Here is an 18,493-nt window from a genome sequence, read left to right on the forward strand (position 1 = left end):
TGAACACACACTGTAGTTTATTTTCGCTCAATCCCACACACACCGTCCTGCTGCCACAAATACTCACTAGAGCACCAAATGTGGATTAATACGCCGCTGAAAATAGTCCCCAACAAATGCACCATTTCCTCCTGTTTGAGTAATGTATGCTAAAAACTACAGTGGCCAGCTGTTTGAGGAGCCTTTTTTTATTTTTTTTAAATGAAACGTTTGTGACCACTTTTAAAAGTGTATTAGATTTTATTTTATTTTTACATCTTCAGTAGGAACCAATGGGTTCAGGGCTGAAAGCCACAGAGGAGAGAAGTTGGAGAGTATCAAGAGGTAAACAAATATATATACATTGTTTTTTGGGTCTTTTCATGGGATTTGTTAACAATAAGAAAAATATAAAATGCAGCAAACCTCATTGTTCGATGAACACACTTTCAAACGGTCACATCTCATAGTCTTCGTCAGTGAATGGAGTTTTCTGAGTTGCCGTTAAAAGCTCAACAAAACACAAGTTAAAGTTGTATCCATGGAAACCTCACAAGAACTTCCCCTCTGTATTCATGGTGAGATCATAGAAATAGAATGACAATAGAACGGACATTCACAGTCAAATCAGCATAGCAGGATGTTCAGAGTGGCGACTATTTTTGTGTGTCCTGTCCCGTCCTGTTGTAGCGGGCTAACTCGGATTCTATTTCTACGGTCAATGCACAGTGCTGAGCGCAATGTCCTTCTAAACTAGTCAAACGACCACAGCAAACGTTTCTACTCTCGTTCTACTTCTATGGGCCTGAACCCCCACCTGTAACTGAAAGTCCACATTCCGTCTCTAGCAGGTTGCTGTGTGAGAAAGGTGGTAACTGAAGTAGAGATAGATGGGGAAGTCTGACGGAGGTCTGCTGGGTTTCTCTGCCTTTGTGTTTGCTGTTTGACTTCCTGTGCTCTGTGGGCACGGCCCGTATAAGCCAAACTAATGTCAAACACACATTCATTTTGGGTGCCCGGATAGCTCAGTTGGTAGAGTGCGTTCCCATATATAGAGGTTTACTGCTCGACGCAGCGGGTCCGGGTTCAACTCCGACCTGCGGCCTTTTGCTGCACGTCATTCCCCCTCTCATTTCTTCAGCTGTCCTGTCAATAAAGGCCTAAAAATGCCCCAAAAATGTACTTAAAAAAACACATTAATTTAATCAAAACTGCAAAACAACTGCCAGAGAAAAGACGTTGGTGGACTAAACGTGAATCACAACGAGTCCTTGGCGTGTGGCTGAGTGATGGTGCTGGGGTTTGACAGTTAGGAGTCGGGAGCTGCTGCTTTGTCCTCGCAGATGAAGGTGACGGAGGTGTTCAGCAGGTCGTACATGTTGACCTGCACCACCTCGGCTGGCGACTCGCCCTCTCTCTCCCCGGCCAGAGCCACAAACACCTGCTGGGCAGCGGCCAGCTGCTCCTCAGAGCTGGCGGGCTCCGCCCCTTCGTCGCCTGTTGGATCTGCTGCAACCACCTGATTGGACAGACAAGTTGTATATATTTGAATTGATTTAAAAAAAAAAAAGCACTGCTCTGCTGGTTGAAACATTAAGGGCCCTATTTTAACGATCTAAACGCACGGCGTGATACGCCCACGCAGGTGTGTTTAGGGCGTGTACGAATCCACTTTTGCTAGTTTAAGGGCAGAAAAAAGTGAAATGTGGGCTCATTTCGTTTTTTTTTTCCTAATCTGGACCATATTTCCCCATCCATTGGTGTCTGAGAGACTAGACAAGAATGTTTGAAATGGGTCCCGTGTTGAGCGAGACTGCTGTAACCGACAGCCACGAACCGGGCTGCAATGTTATCATAGGGCAAATGTTCACCGTCTATTTTTGTCCAATACATTGTTGGAACAGTGGAAACCAATTTGGCTTTTGATCGTTTCTGTCTTTCCACTGTTCCAACAAACCATTTACGTGTGGAAATATGCTGTCTCTATACACACTAAAAGTAGGGATTTTGGAGCCGTTTAATGTTAAACAAAAAGGATCTTGAACTTTAACAAAAAGGCCTATCTCTGTAGGGCTCCTTTCCATAATGTTGTCAAACATTAAGAATAATCTGAGCCTGTCAGAGGCGAAAACAGCACTTTTAGTGGACACAGTGAAGTATTGAAGGTGCGCAGTTGCCCAATAATTTACATTGCAGCTGGTTTCAACCCTGCTTAATACTAGACCAATTTCAAAGATCAGATCAGTCACTTAGACAAAAAAGACATTACCCTGCCCTGCTAAGAGGGTAGTGTGCAATAAATAGTAAAATATAAACATATGTAATAGAAGTATTCAAAGGCTGAAGGCTATATTTGTCTGGTGTGTGGGTGGGCTATGCAATTTTTCAGTGTATGAATACTGTAAGTAAAAAGGCAAAATATACAATAACATCTTGTACACGATTGAGTGCAAAAATACTGGGTGATTATTAGTTATTAAGATTATAGTTCATCATTTGGTCTATAAAAGGTTTCATTCCCTGAAGCCAAAATTATGTCTTCAAATTGTTTAGTTAGTATCACCAATTTTAAAATATCAAATTGTATTTCAAGTAATATTGTATTGATAATAAATTATAATACAGAAGAAAAACGAGCAAATAATCTAATGTTTGACAATGTCACTGATAAATTATTTCACCGATTACCTAATAATCAATGTATCATCTGAGCTGAGGTGGACAGTATTTTTCAGTACTACAGCTGAGGGCTGATACTACATTTCCCATGTGCGTTGGGTGCAGCAGCAGAGCTCCTTACTGTGTGGGAGGCGTCCTCCTGAGCCTCCATGTGGCAGGAGAGCAGGTGCTCCTGCAGCTCCAGCTGGGAGGTGCAGACCAGCGAGCAGAGCGGGCAGCTGAAGGCCTCCGGGCTCTGGCTGACGTGCTGGCTGCTCATGTGCTCCTGCAGCTCCTCCTCCCCGGCCAGCACCGCCGGGCAGAACGCACAGCGCACCGCCGACGCTGCCAAGCCTGGACAACGGACAAACGGGATCAGCAAAGGCAGCCAATGACGAGCTGCTGTCATTTATATTGCCTTAATTTAATGAAAATGATGTATAATCTTGCAGCTGCTGTGCAGCTAAAGACACGCTGTCAAAACACAGGTTGTGATACACTGTCTTCTACCTTGAATGCAATTACTATAAAGTACTGTATGGGATGAACCATCTCTATGAAAAACAATTTGGCCCAGATGCCACTACCTACCTTATAATGTGAACAATGGATCGCCTAGAATTGTTTTTTGTAATGCCAAAAAGAATTTGCCAAATATCCATCTATATTAATTCTGCGTCACACTGCCGTGAACTGCAGCGGTGCCCCACCGTGAGTCCATGAACAGGGCAGCTGTCTGTGGTAAGTTCACATCTGTTAACAGCAGGACAGTCGAGTGTGTTATCTACAAACTGCTGAAGTCAGTTGAAACGGTTAGAAACAGGTTCGATAGTGAACATCACGCTAACCTGCTGAAGGATTCTGTGCTTTTTGTGTCTTTTTTTAAAAGATATTTTTTAAGGCTTTTTCCTTTATTTAGAACAGCGAACAGGACTCAGGTCGGATTCAAACCTGGGTTCGCTGGCAAGCACTGAGCCTACATGGGGCGCGCACTCTACCAGGTAAGCTGGAGGCTTAGGCTAGACTATGTGTTTTGAGCTGAGCTGGAGCAGAGAATATTCGGTTAAAACTGCAGACTGTATGGTTAAAATTGTTCTTTGTGAAGTTTGCTGGAAGTGATGTAATGTAGCGTTTTATTTGGAGTGAGCACTGTGCTGGACTCTGTTGGCTAGTAAGGAAGTAATCGGGCCAGGCCAGGCTAAAGCAGTCGACCTGGGGGGGAAACAGTGGAGAAGCTGTGCTGTCCTCACCCTGGTGCTCAGCAGCCTGGTGTTTGGCCACACTGGCAGCGCTGGGAAAGAACTTGAAGCAGACATCACACTGGACCAGGGTCTTGAGCTGCCGGGTGTGGTTAGCAAACACATCCGGGTGGTTGGTCCTGTTATGGTACCACAGGCCTGACAGTTGCTACGGCAACAGGGGGAGAGACATTTAGATCAAATACACAGCGAGCACACCGTACTGGACAACAGTGAAAGACTATCAGCCTCATCCTACCTGGTACGACTTGTTGCACAGCTCACAGCTGAACGGCTTGGTTCCAGTGTGGGTGGCCTTGTGTTTGTCCAGCAGGGCGGCGCTGTTGAACACCTGGTTACAGGTGGGACACTTGTGGAACTCCTTTGGGTGCAACTCCTGGATGTGCTGCCGATGCTCCTCCAGTGAGGAGAAGCTGAGACAACACTTTTGACAGTCATGAGGTTCCGACAAATCTGACACGAAATGGGAGCAAATCCACAATTATTACATTACTATGTTAGCCAGTTGCAATCATTTATTCTGCAAAGTGTTTCTGTTGCAATTAAAGTGAGCTTAAAAATAGGGAAGGTTGGGATTTAAGGAAACTATTTAAGTTAAACATTTACTTCCATCTTTTCGCATGGATGATGCACACATGAAAAACAATGCAGCATGAATGTGAGAGTGTGTTCTTACTGTGGAAGGTGTGCAGGTGGACGGTGAGTCCGCTGGCCTGGCTGTAACCTTTGCCACATTCTCGGCACACATAAGGCCGATCACCAGTGTGTGTTCGCACATGGCGCGTCAGTTCAATGGACTGGGCGAAGACGGCCTTACAATACTGACACACATACATCTTTCCTAAAGAGAAAAAAAACACACAGACTGAACCGACTGGACATGCAAAGACTGCCTCATCATCAGTGGCACGCTTCAACAACATGACATACATACATGATTGGCTCGACTCTAGATATAAATAATGACTTTATTCATGGGAATGGGGATTGAAGTCAGAAGATATTCAATTTCATCATTTATCGACTTTCAGTGGGATAATATAATTATGTACAGTGTATGGTCATACCAAAGATTTGTGACGAGAAGAAACCGTTTTACAACATTTCAGAGAAAAGTTGCAGCGGTCTGAACCGGCTGCTTGAGTCTCCCGAGGCTGGTTTTACAACGTAAGAGACGTCACCAGTTTCAACAGCCAACTGACTCTCACTGGTCGAGTCAGTTACAAACTGCTGGTGGAAATGGCAGAGTTTTGGACGGAGGCTCAACGAGCGCCGGCGAGCACGGTATGTGGTGGAGCGAGGTAGAGAGTGACTGAAGAGAGGGAGCGCCGTTAGAACAAAGCAGAGAATCAGAGAAATAAAACGTTGTTTTCTACGTTTCATCTCTACTAGAAATGGTGCTACAAATCATTTCCAGCCACAAAAAGCCTAAAAAGATGGAAGTTAGACAGAAGTAACATGTATCCATGTAAGTAAGTTCTTCGCAGGTAAAATTAATGATTACTTTCTTTGCATTTTGGGTGTTTTATTCAATTTTATAGCATTTAAAAAAATGTTTTAAATGGTTTCAAAACAGTGTCAAGACTTTGACATATACCCGTCTGTGTCAACATCCTCTGATCCTAACTATTAATGAAAATAATTCACAATTTCTGCTTTGTTTTAACTAAAAATAGGTATAATGTCATATCAATTAGGTTTATCTACCATGAATTAAAAAAGTGTTGAAATAAGTGACAAAAATGTTTAAAAAGAAAGCGTCAAAGGAATCAGAAAAAGCACCCCCCCAAAAAAAAGCAGCCCATTGTTATCTGCGTTTTCACCACAGTCTAAAGGCATGTGGAGATTAGGCAAATAAGTCCGCTGACGTATGAAAAAGCACGGGTGGTTGCAGGGGTAAACACACTCTGCAGCCTGCAGGTCAGTGTGCCCGCCCATTTCATCTAAAAAAACCTGTTTTGGCTCACTGTGACGACATTTACATTCATTGGTGTAAGCTGGCAGGTTGCAGAACGCTGCATACCGGAGCATGGAAAGTGGTAAAGTGGCAAGTTTCAACTTGTCTCGGTGTGAATCTTTGGTCGGAACTGAGCTTTAAGTTCAACGAAAATCTATAGTTTAAATGAAAGAGTTTTAAACCAATTGTAATTAAAAAGAAAAAAATGGGTCAGCAGCAGGATACACTCTGACATCACCAACAGGCACAAATAGCAAAAAATTGCTGGTGCAACACAGATGTCTTCTTACTTGAATATTTTATTTCTTAAGGTGCATAACAGTGACCAATGTTTCGATGTGTAGTTACATCTTCATCACAGTCACCAACAGGCCCGTTTGTTACTACACAAGGGTGTGTGTGTGTGTGTGTGTGTGTGTGTGTGTGTGATTACCCTCAGAGTGTTTCTTCTTGGTGTGGTATGCGAGGGCAGCAGCCACACTGAAGCTCATGTCACAGTGTTTGCAGAGGTAAGGTTTCTCTCCTGTGTGCAGCCTCATGTGATTCTTCAGAGAGGAGTTGGCGCCGAACTTTGCACCGCAGTCCTCACAAGCAAAAGGTTTCTCTTCAAAGTGCTCGGTGCGCTTGTGGTAAATCATGCCTGAAATATGAACAGAAACCTATCAATGTCAAGTTTTAGTTTAAGCTGCTTTTCCACCCAAAGTACTTGAGACCTTTAGTCCCTGGGACAGCTTTTTAACCCTTGTGTTGTCCTGTGTCTTTCAACCAAATTGCCCAAAAATAAAAGGTAAAATGAATGATTACTTTCTTTGCATTTTGGGTGTTTTATTCAATTTTATAGCATTTAAAACCATGTTTTAAATGGTTTCAAAACAGTGTCAAGACAAAATGTTGACATATACCCGTCAGTGTTAACATCCTCTGATCTTAACTATTAGTCAAAATAATTCACAATTTCTGCTTTGTTTTAACAAAAAATAGGTGTTTGTTAAACATTTGTTAAAGGCAAAATATGTGTTGAACCATTCTGAATGAAGTACCCTGGTGCTGCAGCGACGTCCCTGCTTACAAATCCTATCCTAAAGACAACATCTTTGTTTTGTACAGATACTCGCAAAAATCACACTTTAATCATTTACCGTAATTTTTATTTTATTTGAATATTTTTCAATAAAAAATAAGAATAGTGATACTAAATGATCCTTCCCTCCAATATATGGTGAATCATATCCCAATCGCAATGTCAGTTTAAATAATCGCAATTAGATATATTCCTCATATCGTGCAGCCCTAGTTGTTGAGTGGATGTTTCAGACTTTACCCTCCCTGAACCAGCGAATCTCACCTGACGGGTGGGCGAAGGTTCGCCCACACAGGTCACAGGCCACCTTCTTCTTCACCCGTGCGGTGCTGCGGTGAGCCTCGGCCCGATGGCGCTGCAGGGCCCGCAGGTTGGGCAGCTTCTCCGGGCACTGCGGGCACTGCTGCTCACACTCCTGCGACATGGCGCAGCGCTTCACGTGGGCCAGCATCCGACACTTGTAGGCAAAGCCCCTCTTACACCAGCGACAGGAGTAGGGCTTGGAGGGGGAGGAAGAGGAGGAGGAGGGAGATGAAAAGGAGTCTGTCGGGTCATTTTTGACTTTATCATCCTCCTCCGTCTCCTCCTTACTGTTTTCTTCCTCTCCCTCTTCCTCCTGCTTTTCCTCACTTCTGGTGCCGCTTTCTGAGTCAACTGTAAAAGATGGGAAAAGGCAAAAGAATTATTTGAACTATTACCATTAGCCCAGCAACGAGATATAAATATGGCAGCAGTGTATTGCATATAAATGGGTTTAACGATCAACTGTTCAGTTAAAAGGTGTAGTAAGCGATGCTGTGCAAAGATTGTTGATATTTGAACTCAACTGCCAAACAAATACAACCCTCCCTTCAGAAGCTCCGCAGACTCCTTCACGTTTGATTTGCATTCACATTAGTCTGTGGTGTTAAAGGTGCCCTGCCACACAAAACTGTTTTTCCTTGTATTTTTTGAAATATGTTAGGTCCATATGTGTTTGTGTTATGTTGTGAATGTGAAAATGAACTGCTACCTCCTCTATCAGCTCTAGCCACTGAAAAGAAATAAGCAGAGAGAAATCAGGCCAATTACAAAAGCTGGTCAGTCTGACATCATGTTGCCTGAGCTGATTACTATTCATGAGCTCGTCCAGTTGCGCTGGGTAAAGGATGCTGACAGCCAGGCTCTCATTGGCTAGCTGTTAGCCAATCAGATTAAAGCAGATTAGCTTGTTGAATATTAATGAGAACTGGCAGAAATCGAGCTGAGTCTTCCTGCAGGCTTTCTATACCACACACGAATGGCTTGAAACAAGGTAACCAAGGCATTTTTTCCACAAAAAATGTTACAGAGTGGTAGAACTTCAGACATTACCACAAAGTAATGAAATACGTGAAATACTTTTATCCAAAGCGACTTACAATTAAGGGCACCTTTAACACCAGGTTTTTTTTTCACCGCACACAGAAAATAGAGAGCTAGGTGACCGTGAGGAGATATTCGCTGAATTTGACAAAAAGTGCATTGCATTAAAATCACTTACTATACGTTTCAACTTGACATTTGGAAAATGATTTTTAATCGAGTGAGAAGATGTCCACTCACACAGTGCCCTTCTTTACCTGCCGTTTGGTTTCCGTGAGGCTCCGGGGTGTCCCTGTCCGCCTCGCCCAGCAGAGAGAGCAGTGGTGTGGGGAAGGAGGAGGGAGCTTTCTGCCGAACGGTCCGGAGCAGCGAGACGATGGCTTCCTCACTGAGCTGCCCCTCCTTCACTCTGCTCAGCAGCTTCTCCAACACTGAGCTGGGATCAGCCTCCTCACAACACTCACACACAACCTGGCAGGGGCACAGATCTACCTTCATTTTCCTCAACTACAGAGGGCCTTATTTTTTGTGTTTTTAAATGCTTATACTTAAAGTACATTATAGATTATCTACTTCAATCATGGCCAAACGGTTAGAAAAGTTTCTAGTTTAAATGATATATAATGACCAGACAAGACAATATACCACACCCACTGCAAGTTATAGACCACAATCAAAAAAGCAGGGCGGTAACGTTGCGATAAATAAACGGATATTAAAGTGTACTCAGTTCTGCATTTCAGCTGCTTTCAGTTTTCTGCTAAAAAAAGGAATTTAAAACAAATGAAAGGAAATCATTTCTAACATTCTTTTATTGAACACATAAAAAAAGAATGAATGTGCAGTTTTCTACTGATAATTTCTTTCAACAAGCAGTAGTGATAAGCGTGGACGCTAAAAAGGCATTTTACTTTGCAAACTGGAACTTTCTCTATCGAAGCTCGTTTGGTCTACAGGACACAATTGTTAAAACTACAGGCACTATATAATATTCCCACCGGTAGAAGTAAGCTTTGGCATGCATTGGTGGAGGTCTGCGCTCTCTGATTGCTCTTCTGTTTTTGTCGAGACTGCAACATAAACCTCGCAGATTCCAAACCAAAACCGGTCAGAAGTGTTTCCAAATGTCTCCGGTTTAGGGGCTCGGAAACGCGAGAGCAGGGGGAATGAGAGGTGTAAACGTAGCAAAAGATATTTGTTTTTAAACCAAAACTTAGCAATGTAATATAGCCTTAAAGGTTCCCGGTGGAGTTTCTGATGTCTAGTACTGCTGGGAAGAGGGAGACTGGTAACAAGGATACACACACTGTGTTCTGCTGAGTAGCAGAAAACTCCACAGGGCACTCTGGGTAGAGAACCGTTTCCAGGACTGGGAGACCGTTAATTTACTGGCGCCGCCAGATATTCCACAGGAGGTCCCTCGCCTTGCAAAACAAACCTTGAGCTAGCAAGCTAAATGCTGAAAATGGCAAGTTTGAAAGAAAATTTGGTTTGTAATTTGTAACAGGCCTGCTTGGTTCTTTCAGGGAATAATTGGAAAGATTTACAAAGAATATGTTTACGGCATTTCCTCTCTAACTGGGAAATTTTGGGACCCATTGGTGGGATTGCTGTGGACCAGGTACACACGGTGATACACTGATAAGAGCAAATGATGGCATAGCCAGACCTTAAGCTTAATTTATGGTTCTGTAGCCTACATAAGTGGCCTGAAGTTTATACTTGTGTTGGTGTGTGTGTCTATCTCTTAAAGAGAAAAGCAGGGCTGGCATGTGTGCGTGTGTGTGTGTATCATAGAGCGAGTGAGAGAGTGACGGTGACTAGCTTCAGAGCGAGTAGCAACTCTATAGTCATAGAGAGAGAAACAAAGTGTTTCCCCTGTGCTCTCTGACCATGGTGGGAAATCTGTAGCAGGAAAGGGTAACCCTCTCTCTTGATTTCATGTTGTTTATGGAGAAGGAGAACCTGAAGGAGATTCAGCATGCTCAACAACCCCCAAAACCCCTCCGATATAGTCAGAATCAACCAAGCAGTTGCTGAAATATTGTCCGTAGGCGATTATGTTAGTTATTGCTAATTATGCAAATTGCCCACTATGTGCAAGTTTGGTTCTACCTGTCTCTCCTGTTCCTCCAGGCTTCCCTGTGCTGCCTGGCTCAGCAGCTCCACGACAGACGACATGTTGGCGAGGAGCTCCACAAGCTGAGAGGAATGCTCCAGAAAACCAGCGGCAGGTCCAGCTGACACAGTGGCTGCTGTTGGGTTGTTTTTTTCCGCCACACTGTCTGAGGATCTGCCTTCTTTAGGCTCTGTGTACACACAGATAAGAAAACCTGGACCGTGAAAACATTACCGTTGTCCTGTACATTGTAGGCTTGTTGTTTTGGATTGCATTAGGTTGTAGTAGGTTATCCTTATTTAACAAGTTGAATAATCCACCTCTAGAGACAATATATCATAAGACATTTCAAAAAAACTAATTGTTTTCTAAAAAGAATGCACATCACATGTCAGTCAGTCTGACATTTATTTCATTTGTAAAGAAGAACATAACATGGATTTTCTGCATTTTCTGCTTTCGGTCGGAAAACGGATATGATGTGTTGCCCTTTTGATGTATACTCTCCTGTTTTTGCCTCTTGTGAGTTCCTCCTAATGTCAGTACCGTATAAACAGCAAATATTTAGGTGAATCATTGGTAAAGAAAAATCAATTCTAGGGTAAAGAGTAAATTTTTTTAAACCGTTGCAACAATTATCACGAATACATTAGGGCTGTAACGATACACCAAACCCACAATTCGGTTCGTATCACGATTTTTGACCCACGGCTCGATTGTTTTTTTCTGCCACATGGCATCGTTTTGTCATTGATTACATGCCACTTTGCAACACAGTAATACAACAGAGATCTTATTTATTGATATTGATTGATTTCAATATCGATCGATCCAGCTTAAGGTTAGCCTACTATAAAGGTGCTGGTTGACAAGTAGCTAATGCTAATGCTTGTTCTATTACGTTAGCTAATGCTTGGTGGGTAACATAAGATTACGACATTGTTCAACACGCTCAGTTATTTTTAGTATGATTGTTTTGACCACAGTTAACAACTCTGGGCTAACCCACGAATTCATCCACAGTCGGCCCCCAGCCAGCTAGCAGCCAGCCACTATCATTACAGCAATCCCAACCCGGTCAGCACCTAACTCCGGTGCTAAGGACGCTAACGGCAGTTTACTGAGCCGTCGGGAAACAGACCCAGGCACCCGAGTCAGAACAGCCCACCCCCACCCCCTCTTCGCATTTAGCCGTCTTTACAGTTAGCTAAATTTACCCGACAAAAGGGGGATAATGCACCAAAACGACTAATACTAAATAGTAATTTAAAGATGTGGTAGCATTGGATCTGGATGGGAAGGATAACTCTGGGAGTTGGAAGGGGTGTGTGGCGATTCTGCCTTCTCACCCCGTGATACAGATTTGTGGATCTGAGTGTTGCAATTTCCGTTTCCTATCGCATATCGTTACAGCCCTACGATACATACAATTTTCTAATTTTTTTTCTCCCTCAGACGGTCCTATACACTATACACTGAAACTGGTGTATTTATGCCTTTCAAAAATGTTTCTAAACTCCCTGAAACAGGCATGGTAAGCAGCTGAAACTGACCTGAGGACTCGGAGAGCTCGGTACAGACTCTTTTACACGCTGGTTCCTCTGCGTCCTCTTCCTCACTCTGACCGTCTTCCTTCTTCAGCTCAGCCTTCAGCTCCGTCTCGTCTGGCGTGGAGTCGTCCTTGCTGGGTGAGGCTGAACCTTCATCGTTCACGCTCTGGGCTTTGTTGATCCCACTGAGGCTCGGCGTCTGTGTAGACGCCACCGGGACGGAGACCTGCTGGTTCACAAGAGTGGTGAGGACGTTTCTGAAGCCCACGGCCACGTCGAACATCTGCAGGCTGTCTGCGGCGGCGACGATGCGGCTGACGTTGTGTTTGCCGAGAGGCAGCTTGCCGGTGTAGACCATGTCCAGCAGACAGCCAAACTCCTGCGAGGAGACCATGGCCGTGTCGATGGAGATGGTGTCCGAGCCATCCAGCAGAGACCTGACAGAGATGAAGATCGTTTTACTTCTTATCTTTGTGATTTTTTTGTGTCAATAAACTTCGAATTTCTCGCAACATGAACATATCCCCCCCAACACAGTAACTACAATATTCCAGATGATTCAACAAAATAGACAATAAACTATAAACCAAATAAACTAATAATATGTATAAATGACAACACCATAAGCGCATCATACACGTCTCTCCCCATCACAAAGCTTCTTAGGAGCCCTCCAGAAAGTTCAGGTACTTTCCCCATTTTGGCAAACCGTTTATATGACATTTTTTTCAAAGCCGCCACCCTAGCCATCTCACAAACCCACTCGTGGATTGACGGCAACCCTTCATTCTTCCATCCTCTTCAAATAATCTGTCTGGCTATCATTAAACTAGTCTGGATCCAGTTTCTTATGTACTTATCATCCCGTTTAGGATTGACCCATCCCACAGAACAAATCATCTTGGGCTGAATGGAACCTGGGTCTCTGTAGTCCGACATAGGTTATCATTTATCCCGGTCCAAAATTCCTGGACCTTATCATAGGACCATAGGACATGAAGTAATTGGCCGTCCTCTGTCTTACATTTCCAACAATTTGGTGTGTCTTTCAGACCAATTCTGAACAATCTGGAGGGAGTCCAATAGAAGCGATGCATAAACTTGAACTGAATGAGGCGCAACCTCTCATCGCATGACGTAGTTTTAATAATCCTACAGAGCCCCCAGGCTTGAGCCCCACTAAACAGGGTCTAAAATCACCAATGGTGAGACTTAACCTTGAAACTACTATGCAATGACAGGGCTTGGACCCAGCTATGTAAAATCACTATTAACACAGCTTTGAAAAGAAAATGCAGTGTCATTGTAATGGCCAGCAGTCATTGCAATCTGCCTATGAAGACTTGATTTGGCCTCAAGAAGTTGAGACGGGCCTTGAGTCTGGATTTAACAAGGACTAATCTCCAATGGTTTGAGACATGAAGTTGAAAACCTTCCTTGATAGGACTTCAGATTTGACTTGGATTTGCCCTCAAGAAATTGAGAATTGAATGGAGACTGACACTACTACTACAGACAGCATGGACTCTACTTTAAACCTTTATTTTGTTCTTTAAGTCTGGACATTACAGCTGTAGTGCAAAGACAAAGGATTGGATGACACTTTTATAACAAAACATTGCTCTATATAATTGCTCTATATTGAAAATATTTAAACAATTGATTTAGATACCAAATGAATACTGTGATGTGATATGTTAATAGAATTATTTTCTGTGTGTTTGTTAGATGAGAAGATCAATACCACATACTGTACAGTCAAGACAGACATAGCTCTGCAACATGTTTAACCAGGCAGCAGGGGGAACAGCTATCCTCCATCAGCTAAAGAAATAAATAAGTCGTATTTATCCAAGCAAGCCAGTTACCACCACACCTTAGTGTCATTTAAGTTTTGTTCAGGGTTATCTGCCATGCACTTATACTGTTTATTGTGGTAGTTTTATATGTTGTTATATGTTAGATGATTTTAAAATGTGTAATCGTGATGTTAACATTCTGACTCCTGAGAGACTTGCATTCTGTTTATGAAGATATGAAACCTGACAACCTGCCCTCAAGTATTTCTGAACAGACTTGACACTTTGACAAAATAATCTTAAAATGTCCACTGACATCTTTTTCCATTGATGAAGGTGAGATGCAGTTAAAAGATCCAGAAAACAAAAACAAATGAGCAGCCAAGAGCAAGATTTTAATGATTATTTTGTCAAACTACTATTTGATGAATGATCAAGAATGATCTTTAAAGGTGAACTATTATATATATATTATGGTTTTCCGTATTTACTGTCATAACTATAATGTTATAATGTTGGTTTTTCATGTTAAACGTGGCCAGAGCTTCAAATAATGAGGTAAACGTATTTCAGAGAAATCCCCATGAGCTAAAACGCTCAGATTTCCCACTGTTCTGAACGCTCCGATTTCAACAGTTTTTTCTACTCTCGGCTAGGTTTCACGTAACACCGAATCTACCTTCTATGACTGGTCATCTGCTCTAGGTAGGCAGGACTGGAGTGTTTTGTTTTTTTACCTACCATATGTTACCATTGTCATATGTAGCTACATGCTAACAGCAGTGAAAGATGTAATCTTGACTCCCCATTTTCAGGTCACATTACTGCTGAGACATGTCCTGTTGTGTAGTATTTGGTTCAGAAGCCTTTAATGGTGTTTTTCACGGTACAAAGTCCTGCTATATATTCCGTTAAAGCTGGACACCGACTGTACGCAGACAACAACAACAGGGGCGCGATGCGGACTGATGACCAATCAGAGCAGACTGGGCTCTTTCGGGAGGGGGGCGTCTCATACAGAGGGTGAATACAAGTGCAGCAGCCATGGGCAGTATGAGAAAAATAATGTGTTTTTTGAAAAATAAAGCATGTAAACATGTTCTAGTACAAACACAAAATACAAGTATGAACCTGAAAATGCTATATAAGGGCGGTTACACACTGGATGCGAGCGTGTCAGCTGTGTGGCGTGTCCGTTTATATTTCGGCTCCCATGTTAACAGGTTAGAGCTTACACACTGCCTGCGTGACACGCACGTCTCAGGCACAGCTCGAGTCGCGCCGAAAACGCTTGCCTGCTAGAAATAGAACCAACGCCTATTTTTCACACGACACGCAAGCGTGTTGAAAGCGTTTCCAGGCAAAATAGAATAGGAAAATAATTATTATATGTCGTTTAGACACAAATACATATTAATAAATGACATGTTAATGTTTGAAAGTCTCTAGGTTTTGATATAAATGCAGATATAAATGTAATTTAAAAAAAAAAAATTAGATTTTCTAATATTGCACCGGTCACTAGGCTACAGAACAAAATATTCTGTAGCCTATTTTGCTGTCAATACTGCCGACGTTGTCTTTGCTGTAATCAGATCAGTATATATTTATGTTTAACATGGTATTTCATTTTATCAATTGGAAACATACATGTGTCCAGACAAGGCTAGCAGCAGCAGCGCCGCGTCAGACACGTTTCTGGTGTGTAAAGACAGAGAAAAATCCACGCAGCCGCCACGCAACTGACACGCAATAGAAACGCCACGCTCACGCCACGCAGCCAGTGTGTGACCGGCCTAATAGTTCACCTTTAATGCTCGACTAGTCTCGCATTGCCAGACCTTCCTACACAGTGCTGCGGAGGAAGGTCACACAGCATTCTGGGATTGGAGAAAAACATGCTCTGGTTTATTGGCATTTCTTTCAACCAATCACAATCGTCTTGGGCGGTGCTAAGCGCCGGACGGAGCAACAGTGCCGCTGCAAAATAGCCTTGGGAAGGAACTTGTTTTGGTAGAACATGTGTACGTTCAAAAGTTGTTTTAGGCGTGCAACAGAAAACTCAGATTGAACAGATAGTCTATCTAGCTGTCTGGATTTACTCTGCATAGATCTGAGGAGCAGTTAACCATAGTCCTCATAAATCCACCGGAGATTAGAACGCCAACACAAAGAAAACCCTAGGTAACGGACATCCGGCCAAAAAGAGGTGGATGTCTCAGTGGAATTTTCGGCAGTACTGGTGCAATCCCGGAAGTAGAAGGTTGTGTATATAGACTAATGCTCAACAGTTGCCTCTAATATCTTGAGGCTTTGCATGGACTTATCTTAAATGAAGTAAGACCTGCTGAATTGCAATTCCAACCCACCAACTATTTCACTTTGATAAATCACCTGCAAAAAAATCTTTGCAGATCATCTTTCAAATCCCATGCTCACACTACCTGAAGAGCATGCTGGAGGCAGCCAGTACCAGTTTATGTGCGCGGTGAGGGCTGTCTCCCACCAGGATGGTGCAGTCACAGAAGTGGCCCTCCTTCCTCAGGGCCCACAGCTGCTGCATCAGCTGGCTGCTGTAGTTAGGGAGCTCCATCATTCTGTTAGCCGGGCTAGAGGGGCACAATGTTCCGCTCTCTCTCTTGAATGGAGAGAACATCATGTCAAACTCAATTCAGATTAGTTTATTTTTTTCATTTTCAGCAAACAGCAAAAATGTACAGTATTAGAACTAGGCAGAATACGGAGCAAACCGTTTGTATGGTTTGTATCTACTGGTGGAATGGCACACACAGAAGACAGAGAAGCTGTGTGAAAGTTCGGTGTTTTGAATTAACGTCAGTTTAAAGATAGACAGTGAAAGAAATTGATACAGCGATGCCACAGACTTCGACGGAGACCAGTGAAGTCAATTAGAAGCACTTTTCCAGTGATGGCTGAGCGTCTTGCGCAACTGCTGCGCAGACTTAAACTGAGCTTGGCGACATAGATGTGATGTGAGCAACCTGTCTGAAATTTTTAAGTCTTTTGGTAGCTGCACCAAGAGAAATCTGAATCATTTAGAATCTTGCAGAGACGGAGAGCGTGAGTAGGAGCTGTCCATGATTGAGGAGCAGAAGCAAAACGTTGCTGAAATATTTTGTTCCGTTGCTTTCATGGACTCTCTATGGGCTTCTCCCTTGACTGTATGCGTCCACGTCCCCCCGATTGCCTGCAAACTTCTCCTGACTATACGGTAATTTCTCTACTGTGCGACAGAAAGTTATGACACAATTGTTAGCCTATTTTTACAAAAACGGCTGCTACGGGGCCATAACGTGAAATACAAGGTAATGGAGCCTTTTATACACTGTCGTGTTTCTTTAGAAATAAACAATGGACAAATAGAGTCTTTAAACGCTTCAGATGTCAAGTTATTCGCTGTCAAAGTAACGCCAAAATGAATGGGAGTCAATGGAATGCTAGCGGAAGGTGATGGCTTGTTAGCCTCAGAGTTTCCCCATAGGAGGTACACTTTCCGGATGCTCGCTTACCCCCTTCAGTTTAAACCATAGACAGCCTATGGTTTGTGCGGAAGTTATCTAGAGGGGTCAAAGCTTTTATGACGCCACTGACAGGCGACTAAATGAAACATCCCATATCATTAAAATGAAATAACAGATCTCTCTTGGTTTGAACCATTGACTACAGTTTATGGTTTGAGCATTGTTGGAAACATTTGGGATAGTGCAAGTAGACAACTTAACAAAATATATAACATAGGTATAGTCGTTTTTAGACATTTTAATGCAGGGTATATGTGCAGTTTAGTGTCCCAAATTCCCCATACAATGTCCTTAATTTATTATGAACCTGATAAACCACCTGTGCTACCCTAACCTTAACTTGACTCAAATAAGACCCTCATCATTTGGGACGCTGTTTTTGGAAAATAATTTTTGACACTAAACTGCACGTAAGCGTTAATGCTTAATTGTACCTTTAAGGTGGTTAATGGTACCGGCTTCTATATAACGTTAACTTAGTCGATTATGGGCACTGGAATGAAACGAGCAAAGTCCTTAAGTTGAAACTCTGCGACAATTTTCCATAACAGTCTCAAGACATGTTCTTGTGTCTGCAACAGTAGCTAGCTAAGCAACGCCGGAATTAATTTTCATTCAAATTGACTTTGGCATAACGTTAACGTTACGAAAAAGTGGCATGTCTGTCATGTAATATTCTATTTGCTGTTGGCCTTTGCAACATTACGAAGCAAGTGGTCCACATTATATGAGCAACCGACTGTTAGCTCCGGTTACAGGTTTATGTTACTGAGGTGTCTTCGGTCAACATTTACAAGTCAGTAGCTACATAAGCTAGCCAGCTCTAGCAGGCTATCCGTCACTAGCTTTAGCTACGGATGCTAATGTAATCTAAAACATGTTAACGTTACTAATGTTAGGTCAGTGGAACTCGTTGGGATACGTTTGTAGTTATTCTCTGAATAAACAGTTGACGGCCATCCGACATGCAGCTTCCAGTCAATGGATGTCTTTACCTTGAATAATTCAAACGATCCGGCTCTTTATTTAAACTTCTTTGCTGAACAACTCTGCTGTGCGCAATAAAGCTTAGCCGTTTTGAAAATGGCGACAGGCGGTACGGCAAGCAAATGGGCTTGTTTCCGGTCAGATAAGATCGGTCTCATAAAAATGTATTCGGTCATTGATCTCTCATGAAGACGTTATGCCTTCAATCTGTCCAGTGA

General features: G+C 42.8%; 1 protein-coding gene across 2 annotated transcripts; it reads right to left on the reverse strand.

Moving 5' to 3' along the window:
• Window positions 1–170: 170 nt before the first annotated feature.
• zbtb40 (zinc finger and BTB domain containing 40) lies at window positions 171–18,393 on the reverse strand. Of its 2 annotated transcripts, XM_039797090.1 has the most exons (12): window positions 18,284–18,393; window positions 16,191–16,384; window positions 11,951–12,384; window positions 10,394–10,587; window positions 8,536–8,749; window positions 7,199–7,588; window positions 6,287–6,493; window positions 4,573–4,737; window positions 4,135–4,349; window positions 3,888–4,044; window positions 2,780–2,991; window positions 171–1,498 (listed from the first exon to the last, which is right to left on the reverse strand). In XM_039797090.1, exons 2-12 carry the CDS (start codon window positions 16,340–16,342, stop codon window positions 1,289–1,291), a joined length of 2,550 nt encoding a protein of 849 aa, XP_039653024.1. In that variant the 5' UTR covers window positions 16,343–16,384; window positions 18,284–18,393; the 3' UTR covers window positions 171–1,288. The 2 variants fall into 2 exon arrangements, with proteins under 2 accessions (XP_039653024.1, XP_039653025.1); XM_039797091.1 differs by lacking the exon at window positions 18,284–18,393 and having other exon boundaries at window positions 16,220–16,292.
• Between the last annotated feature and the right edge of the window lie 100 nt (window positions 18,394–18,493).

The sequence above is a fragment of the Perca fluviatilis genome, chromosome 4 (genome assembly GCF_010015445.1).
Source record: "Perca fluviatilis chromosome 4, GENO_Pfluv_1.0, whole genome shotgun sequence".
In the NCBI taxonomy this organism is placed as follows: domain Eukaryota; kingdom Metazoa; phylum Chordata; class Actinopteri; order Perciformes; family Percidae; genus Perca; species Perca fluviatilis.